General features: G+C 33.9%; 3 protein-coding genes and 1 long non-coding RNA gene across 6 annotated transcripts; 2 read left to right on the top strand and 2 right to left on the bottom strand.

The window, feature by feature from the left end:
- The first annotated feature begins 186 nt into the window (after positions 1–186).
- LOC138178156 (NCK-interacting protein with SH3 domain) lies at positions 187–4,846 on the top strand. Its single transcript, XM_069109684.1, has 9 exons — positions 187–749; positions 842–1,026; positions 1,087–1,929; positions 2,005–2,207; positions 2,277–2,380; positions 2,473–2,691; positions 2,761–2,933; positions 3,010–3,107; positions 3,198–4,846. Exons 1-9 carry the CDS (start codon positions 725–727, stop codon positions 3,286–3,288), a joined length of 1,941 nt encoding a protein of 646 aa, XP_068965785.1. The 5' UTR covers positions 187–724; the 3' UTR covers positions 3,289–4,846.
- On the bottom strand, positions 4,427–10,704 carry TpnCI (troponin C type I). Of its 2 annotated transcripts, none has more exons than XM_069109733.1 (6): positions 10,564–10,704; positions 9,276–9,306; positions 7,218–7,361; positions 6,931–7,050; positions 5,960–6,091; positions 4,427–4,845 (listed from the first exon to the last, which is right to left on the bottom strand). In XM_069109733.1, exons 1-6 carry the CDS (start codon positions 10,564–10,566, stop codon positions 4,817–4,819), a joined length of 459 nt encoding a protein of 152 aa, XP_068965834.1. In that variant the 5' UTR covers positions 10,567–10,704; the 3' UTR covers positions 4,427–4,816. The 2 variants fall into 2 exon arrangements, with proteins under 2 accessions (XP_068965834.1, XP_068965833.1); XM_069109732.1 differs by having other exon boundaries at positions 10,543–10,684.
- Positions 8,836–10,885, top strand: LOC138178178 (uncharacterized). Its single transcript, XR_011172619.1, has 2 exons — positions 8,836–8,960; positions 10,259–10,885. It is a non-coding gene; the product is annotated as an uncharacterized LOC138178178 (long non-coding RNA).
- Positions 10,743–14,597, bottom strand: LOC138178172 (translocon-associated protein subunit gamma). Of its 2 annotated transcripts, none has more exons than XM_069109731.1 (4): positions 14,348–14,597; positions 14,046–14,173; positions 13,873–13,964; positions 10,743–11,119 (listed from the first exon to the last, which is right to left on the bottom strand). In XM_069109731.1, the coding sequence occupies exons 1-4, from the start codon at positions 14,475–14,477 to the stop codon at positions 11,002–11,004; spliced, it is 468 nt and encodes a 155-aa protein (XP_068965832.1). In that variant the 5' UTR covers positions 14,478–14,597; the 3' UTR covers positions 10,743–11,001. The 2 variants fall into 2 exon arrangements, with proteins under 2 accessions (XP_068965832.1, XP_068965831.1); XM_069109730.1 differs by lacking the exon at positions 10,743–11,119 and adding an exon at positions 13,448–13,764 and having other exon boundaries at positions 14,348–14,596.
- Positions 14,598–15,096: the final 499 nt, after the last annotated feature.

Below are 15,096 nucleotides of genomic sequence, written 5' to 3'. Positions count from 1 at the left end.
GAGTTTACAAAAGTTTTTAGTAATGAAAAAGATATTTATGTCATATAATATTTATTAGAGATTAGTTCGACATAAAATAATAATATAATCATAAACAAATATACAGCTATTCTTAGTAGTATATATATATATATATATAAGAAGTATTCATATATGTAAGACAAAAATTGGTCTCTATTATCATTATAGTGCTGTCGCTTGTCCCTTTAATTAGGTCTGGGGTATTTTTACACAATGGCGTTACATAACGAATCCTAAGACTTCGATTAAAATGCCTTATTGCGAACAAACTGATCAACATAATCTGGTCACTAAAAGCCTATCACTCACCACGGAAGTTTCCGGCCTGTATATACGACCGGGACACACCTTATGACATTATTAAGAGTCTACCCTTACCACGGGACCTTGCTAGATCTGTGTATACGATCGTGGTATAAGTCTAGGTCACTGATATACACATTAATGCATACATACATATAACACGTGTTATGTATCAGTGGCCTGTGCTATGTCCAATCTTTCGAACTTCGATGTAGAGGGCCCTGTCGAATTCTTCTATATATGTAGTTAGCTAACAAAAAGAGAGACCGTAGAAAAATAATATGTCGAGCACGAATGAAAGTGAAATTAGTGAACGGTGGTAGGCAGTTCTCCGCCCGTTTACTTCTCACCTGGGCGTTGTCTCCTGAACAAATATTACTTTCCATTTCAATACGCGATCATGGGTGATAATTCTATGAGGTTAGGTGAGTTAATTAATCGATTTCTCTGTGGCTGCTAATTTTCATGGTATTTCTTAAGTACCTAATCCTTTTTGTCATTGTTTTACACACATTAGAGAACTATGAAGTGCTTAAAGCTCTCTACGATTTCAAGGCTACGTTCGCGAAAACCCTCAGCTTTCAAGAGGGCGATTATTTTATTTTATATCAGACCAATACCAAACAAAGAAATTGGTGGCAGGTCGTTAACAGAGACGGCCAGATTGGATATATTCCCTCGAATTACGTCACCACTGTAAAGGTATGGATCAGATTGTAGTAATAAGTATGTGAAGATCTTTAATAATGAAATACATTCCAGGTATCATCTCAAGTATTGATCGAATTTCTGGAAGACTGCATAGGAAGTGTGAAGGCTGAAACTAAGAAACAGAGTGGATTACAGTTAGACAAGCAGGACCTTCTTCTGAGATTAATAGAGAAAAAGAAACAAGCAGAATCTAGTAAAAAACCTAAGAAGCAAGCTCCGATGCCTCCAGACTTTGGAAATACAACACCTAATAAAGAAATACGTTCATCACTTGTTTGTAATACTCAAGAGGGAGATATTAATAATGTTCAGAGTAACACTTCATACATGACAGCACAGACAACTGTGCACAGTAATACAGAACAGGAGGAAGCACCAGTTATCCCACAATGCCAACGCACACCTACAAATGATCAAAGGATGCAATCCCTTCCACATCAGTCTTCCTCTGAGTCACAGAAAATTCAGGCAGAAGTTCGTAAGAGTCCCTCTCAGAGCAATATCAGACAGACTCCTACTAATTCGCCTATAAAGAAAAAAGGTTCATTATGTGATATTAACTCTCATACTGCTTATCAGTTACTTGACCAAGTACGTAGAAATACTCAGTTAAGCTACGAAATGTCGAAGGTAGCAGTGACGGTAGTTGTTTCTGGATTGCAACAACTGTTGCCCCAAAATGTGAGCTATTATTTTGATGCATTATTGCATCAGTTAGAAACACCGTTCACGGTATCGCAAATGAGTATAGAGGAAACATATGACGCTAATAGATTGAAAGTAATCTTTACAGAGCTTACTTCTTGTAAGGAAGATTCTCAACAGAGAAATTGGATGCTTTATGAAGATGAATCTATTATTGTTGATTATATAAAAGAACTCACCTCTATATTGGTATATCATATATTTATTGCATTAAAAAAATTAATTATTCCGTTTCTATCAGTTAATAATTTGTTAATTTCACAGACTAATGCAGATGCAAATGTATCTAGATATGTTTTACAACAGAATCAATATAATGGAGTTAATATATTGATACAATATTATCAAATGGAACCAAGATGGACTATTAGGCAACTGCTCTTGCAATCATTTGGAGTAATGTGTAGTCTAGATTCTGTGATCCTGACTATAATGTTAAATAGTATATTGCCTATGGAGTTAGCAAGGTAATATTTGGTAAGCTGTATTATTTTATATAACACTCTAATAATGACTTGATATATCTTTGAATATAGAGATATGAGGAGCAATCCTAGAAATGTAACAAAATTAAATTATTCTTCATTATTACTTACTATGATTTTTTCAATGGGTGAACCCATGCCAATTACACATTTGGGTGAGTAAAGTAGGTAATGCGTTACGTCTATTACATCTTCCCCTGACTTTTTTTCTATATGTTACAACGTTTAATTCTGAGTTTTATTACAGAGCAATTAGGTTCGGATTTTATAGCATTTATTTTGGACTTAATAGAGAATCCACCTGATATGGATTTGGAAGATCAAATTCCGGATTTGTTTGTAAATTTAATACTATCGTACAATTTACAATTCACAAATTCGGAAAATATAGTTCTAAATGCATTGAAAGAAAGATCAGTGGCAAAGAACTTTACTGAGAAGATTTTACTGTTATTCAATAGGGAAGGTGAGATAAAACGAGATGTATTTTACATGAAGTAGACTAAAATTCCAGCAAACCTGTGGTCTGTTACAGAGGATCCTGTGCGAATATTCGATCATGAACCACCGCCGCCGCATTCTGTGCTGAAATTATTTATCGATCTGTTCAACAATGATGTCACAGCAGGTCTATTCTATACAAATGACGTTAAAGTTCTAATTGATATTATATTGCGCCAATTATATGATATGTTTCCTGGTGATAAGGTACTTAGAAATATATGTACATGCTTTTACCCCTCTTACAGAAATAAAAGATGTGACATAATTATTGACATTGCAGCGCAGACAATATTTGGAATTATGTCGGCGAGTACTTCGTACTTCAAGTTATAATGAGCATAAGTATCGTTCAGAAGACCTATTAAAATGCTTTACAAGGTCTGTATTTGTCATAGTACTATTGTATCATAATCGTAACCATAACATAACTGTTATCACTGTCATAATGTAAAAAAATATATATTGTAGAATATTTTGTGAGGAGACTGGAGAAAGTCAGGAAGATCAACAATCAGTACGCGAAATTAGCAATGAATTTCCCCATTTGTTTAAAATGTGACATTTGTTGTCACCTCCCAGTAATAAAAGCTTGGAGGATGACGATTTGCAAACTCTCGTATAAGAAGATTCCGGTACGTACAATGAGGAGGAACGACGAAGAAAATCAAGTTACCGATCAAAAAACTTCTTTATTTTTCTAATATTTCTATTTTGCAAATATTTTGCTCAGCTACTATATCAAAAACGCACACATGATTCGCAGAATCTTAAGCGCATCAGATTATATTTTTTTCTCGTTTTAATCTTTCTAGTAAACAATACTATTTATTCTAGTTAAAAAAGGATACAAAAAAGATAAAAAAGACACATAAATCAGCATTTAGAAATTATTATATATTGTATATACATACATATATAGATATGTATATGTGAGAAAGAAACTTTTTCTCGTTCTAAGCATGAGGACCATTGGAAATAACATATAGAATCATTCCAAGTACCGTGATAGTAGATAAATAAATTAGTGTACATGAAAGTAGTCTGACTGCACGAATAAAATATCGAATTAAAAAAGTATCTGAATTACTGTTCTGATATAATATTAAATAAAAGTTTGATTGCATAGTGGGAACATCTATAAAAGTTCTCTGTGAAAATGCTTCAACGCTCGAATAAAGGATTTTAATCCTAATCGAACCAGTTATACTCTATTATCTCTGTAAATTGTCTAGTCCGCGTCTGTGCAAGTAATATTCTAAGTCATGCATTATTCCTTCAGTTATGTTTGATCCTCTCTCGTCAACACGCATTAACAAGTTTATAAATTTGTTTAGCAAGAGAGAGAGAGAGAGGGAGAGAAAGAGAGTTTTGAGACTCTCACAATTACGACCATAGGATTTTTAGAACAAGTTGGTCGAAATAAAATTTCATAGTTTATTAGTGCCACTATTTATAGTTATCGAACTTTCTAGTCTATTGTTAGCTACTCTATTTTTTTAAAAGTATTATACTGCGTTATGTTTATTAAAGTTATGACTATTAAGATGTCAATTACAAAGAAATCTCAAATTATTGTGATTATGAATCAAATGTTAAAGAAATAAAAAGTCTAGGCGATTAATGATTTGGTTTCGTTTTCCCTCCTGAACAATATTATGCAATATGTAGATTTGTAACTAAATTATTGTTCGAACATCTTTCATTAAGAAAAATAAATTTTAATATCTTTTCAATAGAGTTTTATTAACAACAAATAAATACTGTCGATGAAAAACTTAGTAGGCGCGATGCAAATGTATTGGGACCCGTATTGCGGCACTCGTTAAAATAGAAGAGAAATCTGCAAACGAGGCCATTTTCGTGACACTAAAGACATTTCAAATCGTTCCGAGATACGAAGAGCTAGGATAGAAGAACATGCATCGTAACGTTAGGAGACATAACCATTGCACGCTTTTAGGCACCGTTCTCGTTTGCATTATAACTTTTTTGGGTTTTAGAAGACACGCAGATAATTAGTTTGAGAGTTGATCGCGACTGCCGCACTTGTATTGTCTTTGAGTCGAAACATTGACATGCCAGGATATTTATTCTCCGGTCATCATTTCCATGAACTCTGAAACAAAATATTTTACTTACATATTTTTAAATATTTTAATTAAACAAATATTTCTTTATTTTGTATACTTAAAAATATATTTAATATACTTAAAGAATTAAAAATATTCTATCTAATGTTATCGAACAAAGTACGTAAATGAAGTGAAAACCACCCGTGAAAGATACGTATGATGAAGAAACTTAGTATATGCATATATGTGCCATCTAAATCACTTTATAGACTTAGAGAATATGTACATATATGTAGTAACATGTGAAATATGACATGTCAGAGAAATATTAACAATTAGCAGTTTTCAATCTATCAAAGACACATCTATCCAAAACAAAGGAAGCAGTTACATTTTTCCTCGAATTTGTAAATACATTTGAGACTTATTTATTGATTCGTATATTTTGTAACTATTGGCAATGTTACATTGAAATAAATTATTGTTGATAAACGATGAAGTATGTTCGTCGTTCTAGGAAATAGAGAAAGATGCCAAGATTTCTGTATCAATGTTGGAATTGGGTTGGAGTGGGTGTAGTTTGTGTAATACGCAATCGTTAGAAAGTTGAAAGATTTTGTGTAAAAGCTTAGAATATCCCACTATTTTGTAAACACGGATATTCTAAATATTAAATATTCTGTACATCTTCATAGTAAATCTTTAGAGTAGACGAAAAGTAAAAGAAATTCATTGTAAGAAGAAATGGATTATTGTAACGGAAAAGATTCTAACAGATTTGAAGATTTAGAGCTATAAAAGATTACGCTAATCTCTTGAACTAGTAAGTAAGTAATAAAATAAATAGTGAAATAAGAGAGGTCGATGGTCCTGATTCGCCGATCATGTATAAATAAACCCCAATGTACTCAGCAGACAGCACGTGCGGGCTCTCCAGCGTGATAACAAATGATATCACATACTATTTATTCTGTTACTAATTATACTTTGAAAACATTTATCAAAATGTTGGATACGATTAATATGAATTTAAGAGTACTTCGTAAATAATAACTACACAACCTATAAAATAAAATAAGTCCAATTGTCAAAAAAACAGTCCACACTTAAATCTCCAGTCCACGATAATTAACTAACAGTTGCTCTATTTTTCCTTACCATCAAAGTCAACGGTGCCAGATCCATCAGAATCGATCTCCTCGATCATGATATCCAGTTCTTCATCTGTCAATTGGTCATCCAGTTCTCTGAGGATCTCACGCAAGCACGTAGTGGGTATGTAACCATTTCCTATAACAAAAGAAATCTTTTAATTTAAAAGTTCTAAGTGAGTAGTTTCCTTGAACATCGACCGTTGCTTTTCAACGTATAGATTGAAAAATATAATTCATCGTCGTACATCAGTAAAGGGGAGGAAACGGTGAACGAAGTAGTCACATTAATACACATCTGAAAGTCTTTGGCTTTGGATCATAATTCATGGAGACTTGGGTGATGAAACGAGCTCAATTCTTGGCCGTGTTCCCACAGGCGTAAACCTTTTCAAATTCGGTCGGCTTTCATTTCCCTGATACGAAACGGAGAACGGCAATGTTTTTACGTAGTGCAGGTTTCGCAGAATCGGTTATTCTCGGTCGGTCAATATATCTTTCTTTCTTCTTTCACGCCATTTTTCCTCTACCACTTCCATTCATTTCAATATCTAATTTATCTGAGATCCCGAATGATTATAGTAATGGATTTACGGCATTTATTGTTTGGTGTTAATATGGTGTTTTAATTTAAGACGCAGGAAAAATATGTATAAAAAATTGGTGAGGATGAAGAAACTGAGATGCAAGAGTATCGGTAGATTATATAGAGTAAAAAGTAGATACTACAATTATCAACAACAGTGAAATTGTGTGTTTTCAAAGGAATCTTCCTTGGCTCAGTCAGACAAACATCTTTCGAAATATGAAAACACTCACGAGACAAACATGTTTTCGGACTTCTTTCTGCGTCTCTTTCATTCTTACAAGAAGAAAACAAATTGCTTACATCTATGTTACCTATCCAATAAAATAGGAGATAATGAAAAGAAAGACGCCATAGAATAGTGTTACTGAGCAAAACATATATTTAGTTACCTTCTTTGTCGTAGAGCCTGAAAGCCTCTCGAAGTTCTTTTTCTAGAGCTTCCGCATCCTCTTCAACAATGAATTTTGCGGCTAACGTGACGAATTCTTCAAACTCTAGACGACCGGATTCTATCAATTAAAAACAAAATTCCATTCAGAAATCTGCGTTAGTTTAACTTATTGTTAAATTAAATTAATAAAATTTTAAATAAGCTCCTATAGTCAATAAAATAGGACAAACTGCGAATATCACACGAGTATCTGACAAAGATAAACATCGGATTTATACTACGTACTGTCTGCATCAACTTCTTCGATTAGTTCGTCCAAAATCTTTTTGTTAAAGGGTTGACCCATTAATCTGAGGATATCGGCCACCATATCGGTAGGAATGCTACCACTCTTCTCCCTATCAAAGCTGTCGAACGCTTTGCGAAGGACTGAAAAAATTACGATTAAATATTTTTTTAGTGGAACGTGAAACATCAGGTTGATGTAGAGATAGTATGTATGTTTTAGGGGAAAAATCTGATTACTCGTAAGTGGTGTTTCACCGCGTTAAAATTTGTCTATGGTACGGTTACGAATTTAGAAACCGATGTTAATGCCCTTTCGCTCACGATTCTGGCTCAAAGCTTATTTAGCTTGATGCATCATCGTTCACGCTGGTTAAAACGTTTATTTATCGTTGTTGACTGACAGTGTGTAGAAATTTTGAACTAATTTATGCAATTGTTTATTTTTTACTGATCTTCTAATAATCTCTCCTATTAAAAAATATCCATTTCATTCAATATCCTTATGTAAAAGAAAAGCAATTTTGTGAGGCAGCCAAAAGTATTCATCTTTTTTTCTATGAGCTTTTCTTCTAAATTATATAAAATATACGTTTGTATGGATAATAATGAAATAAAAACTAACTAAATAATTGCTTTGAATGGTTTCATTATAGATTAATAATATAATAGTTTTCCGTTCGATATTAGCTTGAAAAATCTGACCAATGCCATACATATTCAATAGAAGACAGATTCCTCCATCTAGCAATTATAGCCCGGATGTTTCGTTTTTTAGAGACAGCGAAACGTACGAGTTTCTATTTTTCGATTCTATTGGAGAATCTTTCCTCTATTTTTACCGATCCGATTCTCTCCGATCGAATCGTCACACGATACCTCCTCATCACACTAAGGCGAGTAAGGCGGTTCTGCAGCTATACATAGGCAGCCTATACCGGCTGCCCCCGATTGAATTGAAGCGCAAATAAACTCTAGGAACGTGCCGTCCAAATAACTTATCTGAGCCGTTTATTCGTCGCTTCGTTTTTATCTTTCCTCTTAAAAATTTTAAACAAATTCTCTAATCAGATTATATCGAATCTTGATATAACAGAAAACTACAATGAAAATTGGATCCATGGAAGTCTTCCAAATCTTTGGGAAGTTCCCCTCTTGTACACGAGTGCTATATTTTCGCCCATTTTTACCACATCGCCTTCACGTATATCGAAATCATACGGTTTCCGAACAGAGTTTCTTTGTTCTCAGATTGGCATTTGAACAGAGATCATTCTTTTCTTGTTCGAAACGTAGTTTCCGATATAAAACTATGAACAGGCTGTACCTACAGATACATCTTGGGTTACCCATATAGCGACGGTATGCTCCGGAATGATTAACCCCTTAAGAGTTACACAGTGAAATGGATAGAAATAACCTGGATAGGTCAAACAAGCTCCCTTCTCGTTGACGTGAAGGATTAAGCAGCCGAAAGGGAAACATAAAGAAGAAACAGTAAACCTTTGCTAAATTTAGCACACGGTGTTCAGTAAACATGATACGATTTCGACGCGAAATACCGGAAAGCCAAGAATGGTGCGCCCAGTTGTATCGTGACACTTGTCAAAGACTCCGCTTTCGCGTTTTTATTTCTGAATTTTCAACGAATTTTTGTGTTGATTTAATAACAGAAATCTTCCTTAGATAAATAAAAGATTTGTTTTTATTTAAGAAAAATAACACAAAAGTTTTTACTTTATAGTAAGTTACACATAAAGTTAAGCTTAGAAACAAACATACAGATATGCTTTTTAAGATTATCTTTAACCGCAACTTTCTCAAGTTAAAGACATAATCACTTGCGCCATTTTCCTTTAAACTCCTTATTCGATTTGAAAAACCTAGACTAGAGTATTGATGTTGCGAAGCGTTCTTTAGATCACGAATTCATTTTCATAATTAAAAATTGAATTGTCACTGATCTCGTGGATTAAAGACTTTATTTGCTGTTAATTCGTGGTTATAGAATGTTGAACGTTAGGATATTAATATCTAATAACTGGTTGATGTACCTACCCGCAATTTGTTCAGGGGGAAGTTCGTCGGCCTGCAAACAGAGAAAAATGAAATTTGACAGCCGTATCACAGATCGAGCGGAAAAAGGAAAGTTTCAATCAATCGTAAATCGATCTTGATCAGTTTAAACATCGTTCCTTTACTCTATTAGAATTAATTCGAAGAGATTTCCAAGTGGACGTGCATGGTTAACTTAGCAATTCTTTTCTTTTAGAAAGTTCGTGCATTATTTCTGTCTTTTCTTAATGTAATTGAATATTATTTCTTTTGTATTATTATTATCCATTGTTACTCGATTAATACTAATCGTTGCAAAAGAGTGCAAGTTGAAAAAGTTGTCCCGAGTTTTGCGACGCTTGGAACTGAACAAAGTAGAAACGATCGTGAATAGTCAGACATTGGGCTATATTCCTTCTTCTTGTCGATTTCACATTTCACTCAACAATTTTTCTTACATTCGTAATACATTCTTTTTGAACATAATGATAAATATTAAGACGCACATTATTATTTATTCCAATTCTAATTTAATTAACAAATGGTTATTTATTTTGGTTATAAATTAATTAATAAATCAACATGAAGAGGGAAGGCCCGAGGAAATTCGCCGTGTAAGAAACAATCACGTTTCCAAAACCTCGCATCTCTGGACCGATAATCTCCGATTTCGGTCACTGTTAGGTCATAACCACTGTTATTGTTTAGACAAGTAAAAATTAAAAAATTCTAAAACAAAAGTCAGAACAGGCCAGAAGAGATATTACAATGAAAAAAAGAGAAATAAAGAGAACAGAGAGAACAGTGGATGCAGATTGCAAGCACACCGCGGCAGAAGCGGAGGAATCAATGTTTCGAAATAGTCGTTCTTATCAATTTACACCTGTTGCATCGTGTCTGATACATTTAACACGTGTAATTGAAGCGAACATATTCAAATTTGTTGAATACACTACTCGAAATAATTAGAACATTCGTTTTTACAGATTCCATGGCAAATAAGTTGAAAAGAGAAACATCCTGTTCGAATTGATTCTTGAATTACCCCGAGCAGTATATCTTCCAATTTGATAAAATATTCGAAATTCCAATTCGTCCGACGAATACGAGACAAGAGCGAAAAGTGAAGAATGAAGAGTGAAGAGAAACCATAGAGATAAGGCGAGGCACAGTGATGAATTAGACCAGAAAAAGAGAAAAAAAATACAATAAATAAATAGAGAGAATATACAATAGGAAAACGTGTATGTTTACCAGGGCGACGACTTACGATATCATCAATAGAACATACCATGGTGGCGCGATTCTCTTTTTACTTTTTTTACTTTTTGTTTTTTACTTTGAACGTTTTATTTTCTTTTTGCTTGTTGAAATTAACAAACGAATTTACTCATAAAGAAAGAACTTAAGAAACACTGCGGCTACGACAATCGAACACGACGAAAAAAACCGTCGTGGAGAATGCGAATGATAAATTGATTATTCGCGACGAGAAAAATAGAAAATCGTGGCGGTTCTCTACGTTCTCTACTTCGTTAGAACGTAGGTGGTATGGTTGCTGTCTGTCGAACACTGTCACGAGGAACGGCCATCGTCGCGGTAATATTCGAAAAGGAGGATATAGCGGTTGCGTGGCGATGCCGGACCGCACCCCGCAACCTCCAGCCAATCGTCAGCTTCTTCTATCCGCTTCTTCACGGGCCTTAAAGCTTTTGGAAAGGCGCTTGCGCTATTTCTGGGATGCAGACGCAGATGATGCCGCGAGGCTCGAAATCAGGGCCGTCTTTTCGTTCCTCGATACTCCAGACTCTGACCCCCTTCGTTTATTCTTTCCTCCCGCGGTATCTCTAAAATCAGATGGATTCTTATTAGTTGTATCTATATTCTGGGCTTCATCATATAAATTATCTGTACACGTACATAATAACATGCATACACATATATATATTTCTTTTTAATTTTAAGTTTGATTTATGTTCAGGTAAACTTCTTTAACTATATAAAGCTTTAAAGCTCCATTATTTTGAACTTTGTAGTATTCTTTAAATTAACGGGTTGTTAAAATACTCGAATTCTTTACTTTCAATATTATATCAACTATTTCAAAGGAAAGCAGAATACAAATCTCATTGCCTTTAGATATAATCATTGTAAACGGATTATAAAGGTGAGCAGGAGTTTTTTTTACGAGGAAAGTATCGTGCAACATCATAAATAATTCAGGATTGAAATTATGTAGCAGAGGAGGTTGTAGCGAAGAAATTGTGACGAAATGAATTCCTTTTTAATTTTAGACGCGCGCTGGAACAACGTATTCACTTGATTCTTGTTCATTGAAACGACTATGTGTCGCGTGTACGTCTTTTTGAGAAGAGGAAAACGATATTGCTGTACCAGAACAAAAATAGAGAATGAAAATTCTGCGGTCAGCGTAAACGACAGTAAAACGACAAAGGCATACAGTGGTGAAATCGATGTGAAACTTATAGTTTGGAATTAAGACAAGACCTTCACTCTGCAACGAGAAAACAAAAGAAATACCATTGTTTAAAGTTTATAATACGATGTTATCCGCGATATGTTTACACGACTTAAATTAATTAGATGAATTGCCCAAATTTCCTATTGCTCAGAATGCTTACGAGCTTTCTATGCTCAAATCAGTCTCATATACAATTAGTGAACTACTAAATTTCTCTATTCATTGCATAAGTTTCAAATTTCGATCGTACGTATTCAAATAAAACGGTCCGCTTTCTTGGTGCATGATGTAATTGTTTTGATGACAAGGGGAGTTCTAACAACTCATAAATTGTGTAACATTAGCTAACTCGACTGTTTGACGTTGAAATGCAGCGTGAACCTGAGATCGAACGAACAACAAAAATCTCATTGTAAACAGAAACCTGAAACTGTTCATTTCTTCGAGATTTTGTCAACTGCAGATCAATAACAATAGTAAAACACGTAACGAAATAGTTATTGATAGAAAAGTGCCGGATAATAAGATGAGTTAGGTAACCCGAATCATTCGCAAGAATCGACGGGTTGTCTGGAAAAGGTGGTTCAACATTTGGAAAAGATCCAAAATGCACACAGCTAAGTAACACGTTGCATAGTAAAAGCTGTAAATTACTAATCATCGGCGATCGCCACCATCCAAGCAACCATCGAATATTTAGTCTGGTTGCTTTTGGTAGGCTACAATTTTTGTTATTTCCTGCGTAATAATCGAATCTCAATTTACCCGAAGAAAATTGCTTAAATTACGTGAATATCACGTGGTGGCATAAATCAAACAAGGAAACTGATATGTCTTTGCCAAATGCACAATATCGATTGTGCCAATATGCGTTTCTCACGTTGTAAAAACCTTCGAAACGTACAAGTTTATTCCACAATATGCAGGCGTTTAAAGACGTAGTAAAAGTCCTAATAAACATAAATCAATAAATCTTTTATCCCTGACAATAAGATACAAACTGTACATCATCGCACAATTTCTCATAGCAAACGATTATGATTTATCAATCTATTTAAATTACGATTTAAATTACCAATTACATATGTGTATGTGTATATCGAAGTGCAGCGACTCTTATGCAACAAAATGCAAGTGATAATAACACGGTATAGTATAAGTGAATGTTTACATTTTCACTGCTGCACAGGAATAGAATATACAATTTGGCGAGAGATTTTCTTTCGACGGGTTATACGCTGGCGCAAGTCCAAGTTAAACAAGCAAATAAAGCATTAGAATGGCCAATGTTGGACTGCGTATAATGGATTACAATCTGCGATCCGTTATAATTCGTCAACTGCAATAGAACCGGTTTAATTCATATGAAAATGTTTAGTCTCTTGCAAGTGTCGGTAAACCATAATTCGAACTACTATCGTATCACAAATATTGTTAACAATGCTAAAAAGAAGGATTATTGATTTCCTCAGCCCTGTTTTCTAGGCAGCTTCACAAACGTTGTAATCGGACAAATGATGTGGAACCAACATGATCAATTATTTTTTATGTAATTAAATATAAAGTACACATAATTCTGATGTTATTACAACACAGTTAAAATTGCAATCTAAGTTACGAAGGCATGAAAATATTTTTTAATAACAATTTCGTTTAGAGATGAATTTAGTATGGCAGATTAATGCAATTATCATAAATAAAAACATTTTTATTACATGTATCCATTCACTCATGAAAATAATTGCAGAGTTTCACACAGGTATCTTGGTAACTTAAATGATTATTATCATGCATTCTACACAGCATACATTTTATTGAGATCCAGTCGACAATAGCGCTAACAATGCGCTCGTTGCACCGACGGAAAATACATAATTTACAGCTGGTGTGAATGTCTTCAGAATGTAGAAAGAAGATACAATTACAAGAGCTAAGAATAAAGCATTATTGTAGAAAATTGAGAATGTTGTTGCTTCATAATCAGCTACTTCATTTTTCTTCCATAAAATTCTGAAAATTCGATTATTTTACATGTATTTCAGTTTTATATATATATATATATATATATATGTTTAATATACTTTGTACTTAATAATCTGCAAATAATAATCTTTTTACCTTTCATCCTTTTCCTTCTTGCTCATCTTCTTGTCTTCTGATAACTTTCTACTCATTTCCTTCGTCACTGCATCTTCCCTTTTTACTGCAATCTATTAAAAAATATAAAGTCTTTTTCAGTAAATCCCATAACATTGTGCTAATAAAACATTCTGTTGTCATTCTATATATACCTTATGCTTTAACACGAATTTTGTATTTTTATACGCGAGAGCAAGAGCATACGTGCTCGCTAATGTTACTAAAACGAAGGAAATTAAATTAGCATAGATGTCAATCAAGTGAATTCTCCAAAAAAGCCCTGTAACAAAAAGATAGAGGTTATCTTCAAAAATGCTATAGTTTCCATGCAATTACTTATTTCCTTACAAAACCATAATACAAACATATACTAAAATTTATTATAGAATTTATAAATATCAACAAAGTAGCGGTATAAATCATATTTCTAAACAGTTTGAGAATGTGTACTCACAGATGGGGATAGCCGAAACGATGAAAGCATTGCCGTAAAATAACGCTGAAGATTTTGTTGACACATTTCGCGAGAAATCTTGAAGAAGAAGCTCTTCTTCTTTGGTAAATGCTTTCGATTTTCCTGACATTATTTTATGCCACTTTACACTCAGACCCCTTCAATTTTCTCCAAAACAATCGTCACACTACTTCCGCGCAAATCGAAAATCTCCTTAGCTTACTGGAACGCATGCGCATAAGCGGACTGTGTGGAGATTCGTGTGACAACGTGTCCACAGAAACGTCATTTCAATGAAAGCACAAATTCTGCCATCTAAAGTACTTTCTAAGAAGTTCCTTATCACATTTTAGTTGGTTACGAAGAAATCTATCATTTTCCACATTTAGTCTATTTTCTGCCAATTAAAAAATTTACCGAGGAAATGCTATTACATTTAGGAAACATTTAGAAAATTATTTAATGTATATGGCTACCTTCTTTCCCAAGCAATATTAATATAAAAAATGTATATATAAGATCATCGATGATATCAGAATCTAGTGATATACAGGACACGATCATATCCGTAAAAAGATCTCGACCTCTCGACACTCATAGACTGAAGCTCATGATCATATAAGATCATATAAACAAGTTTCGGCCACGATCATATGAAGAGATCTCAGATCTCGACAGTCGTTAGGGAAAACCGACCAAAAATTGAATTATGGCTAGTTGTAAAGAACCAACATGGAAGACGACAAAAT

The sequence above is a fragment of the Bombus flavifrons genome, chromosome 3 (assembly GCF_040668555.2).
Source record: "Bombus flavifrons isolate JBK064 chromosome 3, iyBomFlav1_principal, whole genome shotgun sequence".
In the NCBI taxonomy this organism is placed as follows: Eukaryota; Metazoa; Arthropoda; class Insecta; order Hymenoptera; family Apidae; genus Bombus; species Bombus flavifrons.
The sequence above is the reverse complement of the archived record's forward strand: the minus strand, read 5'-3'. Positions and strand labels throughout refer to the sequence as shown.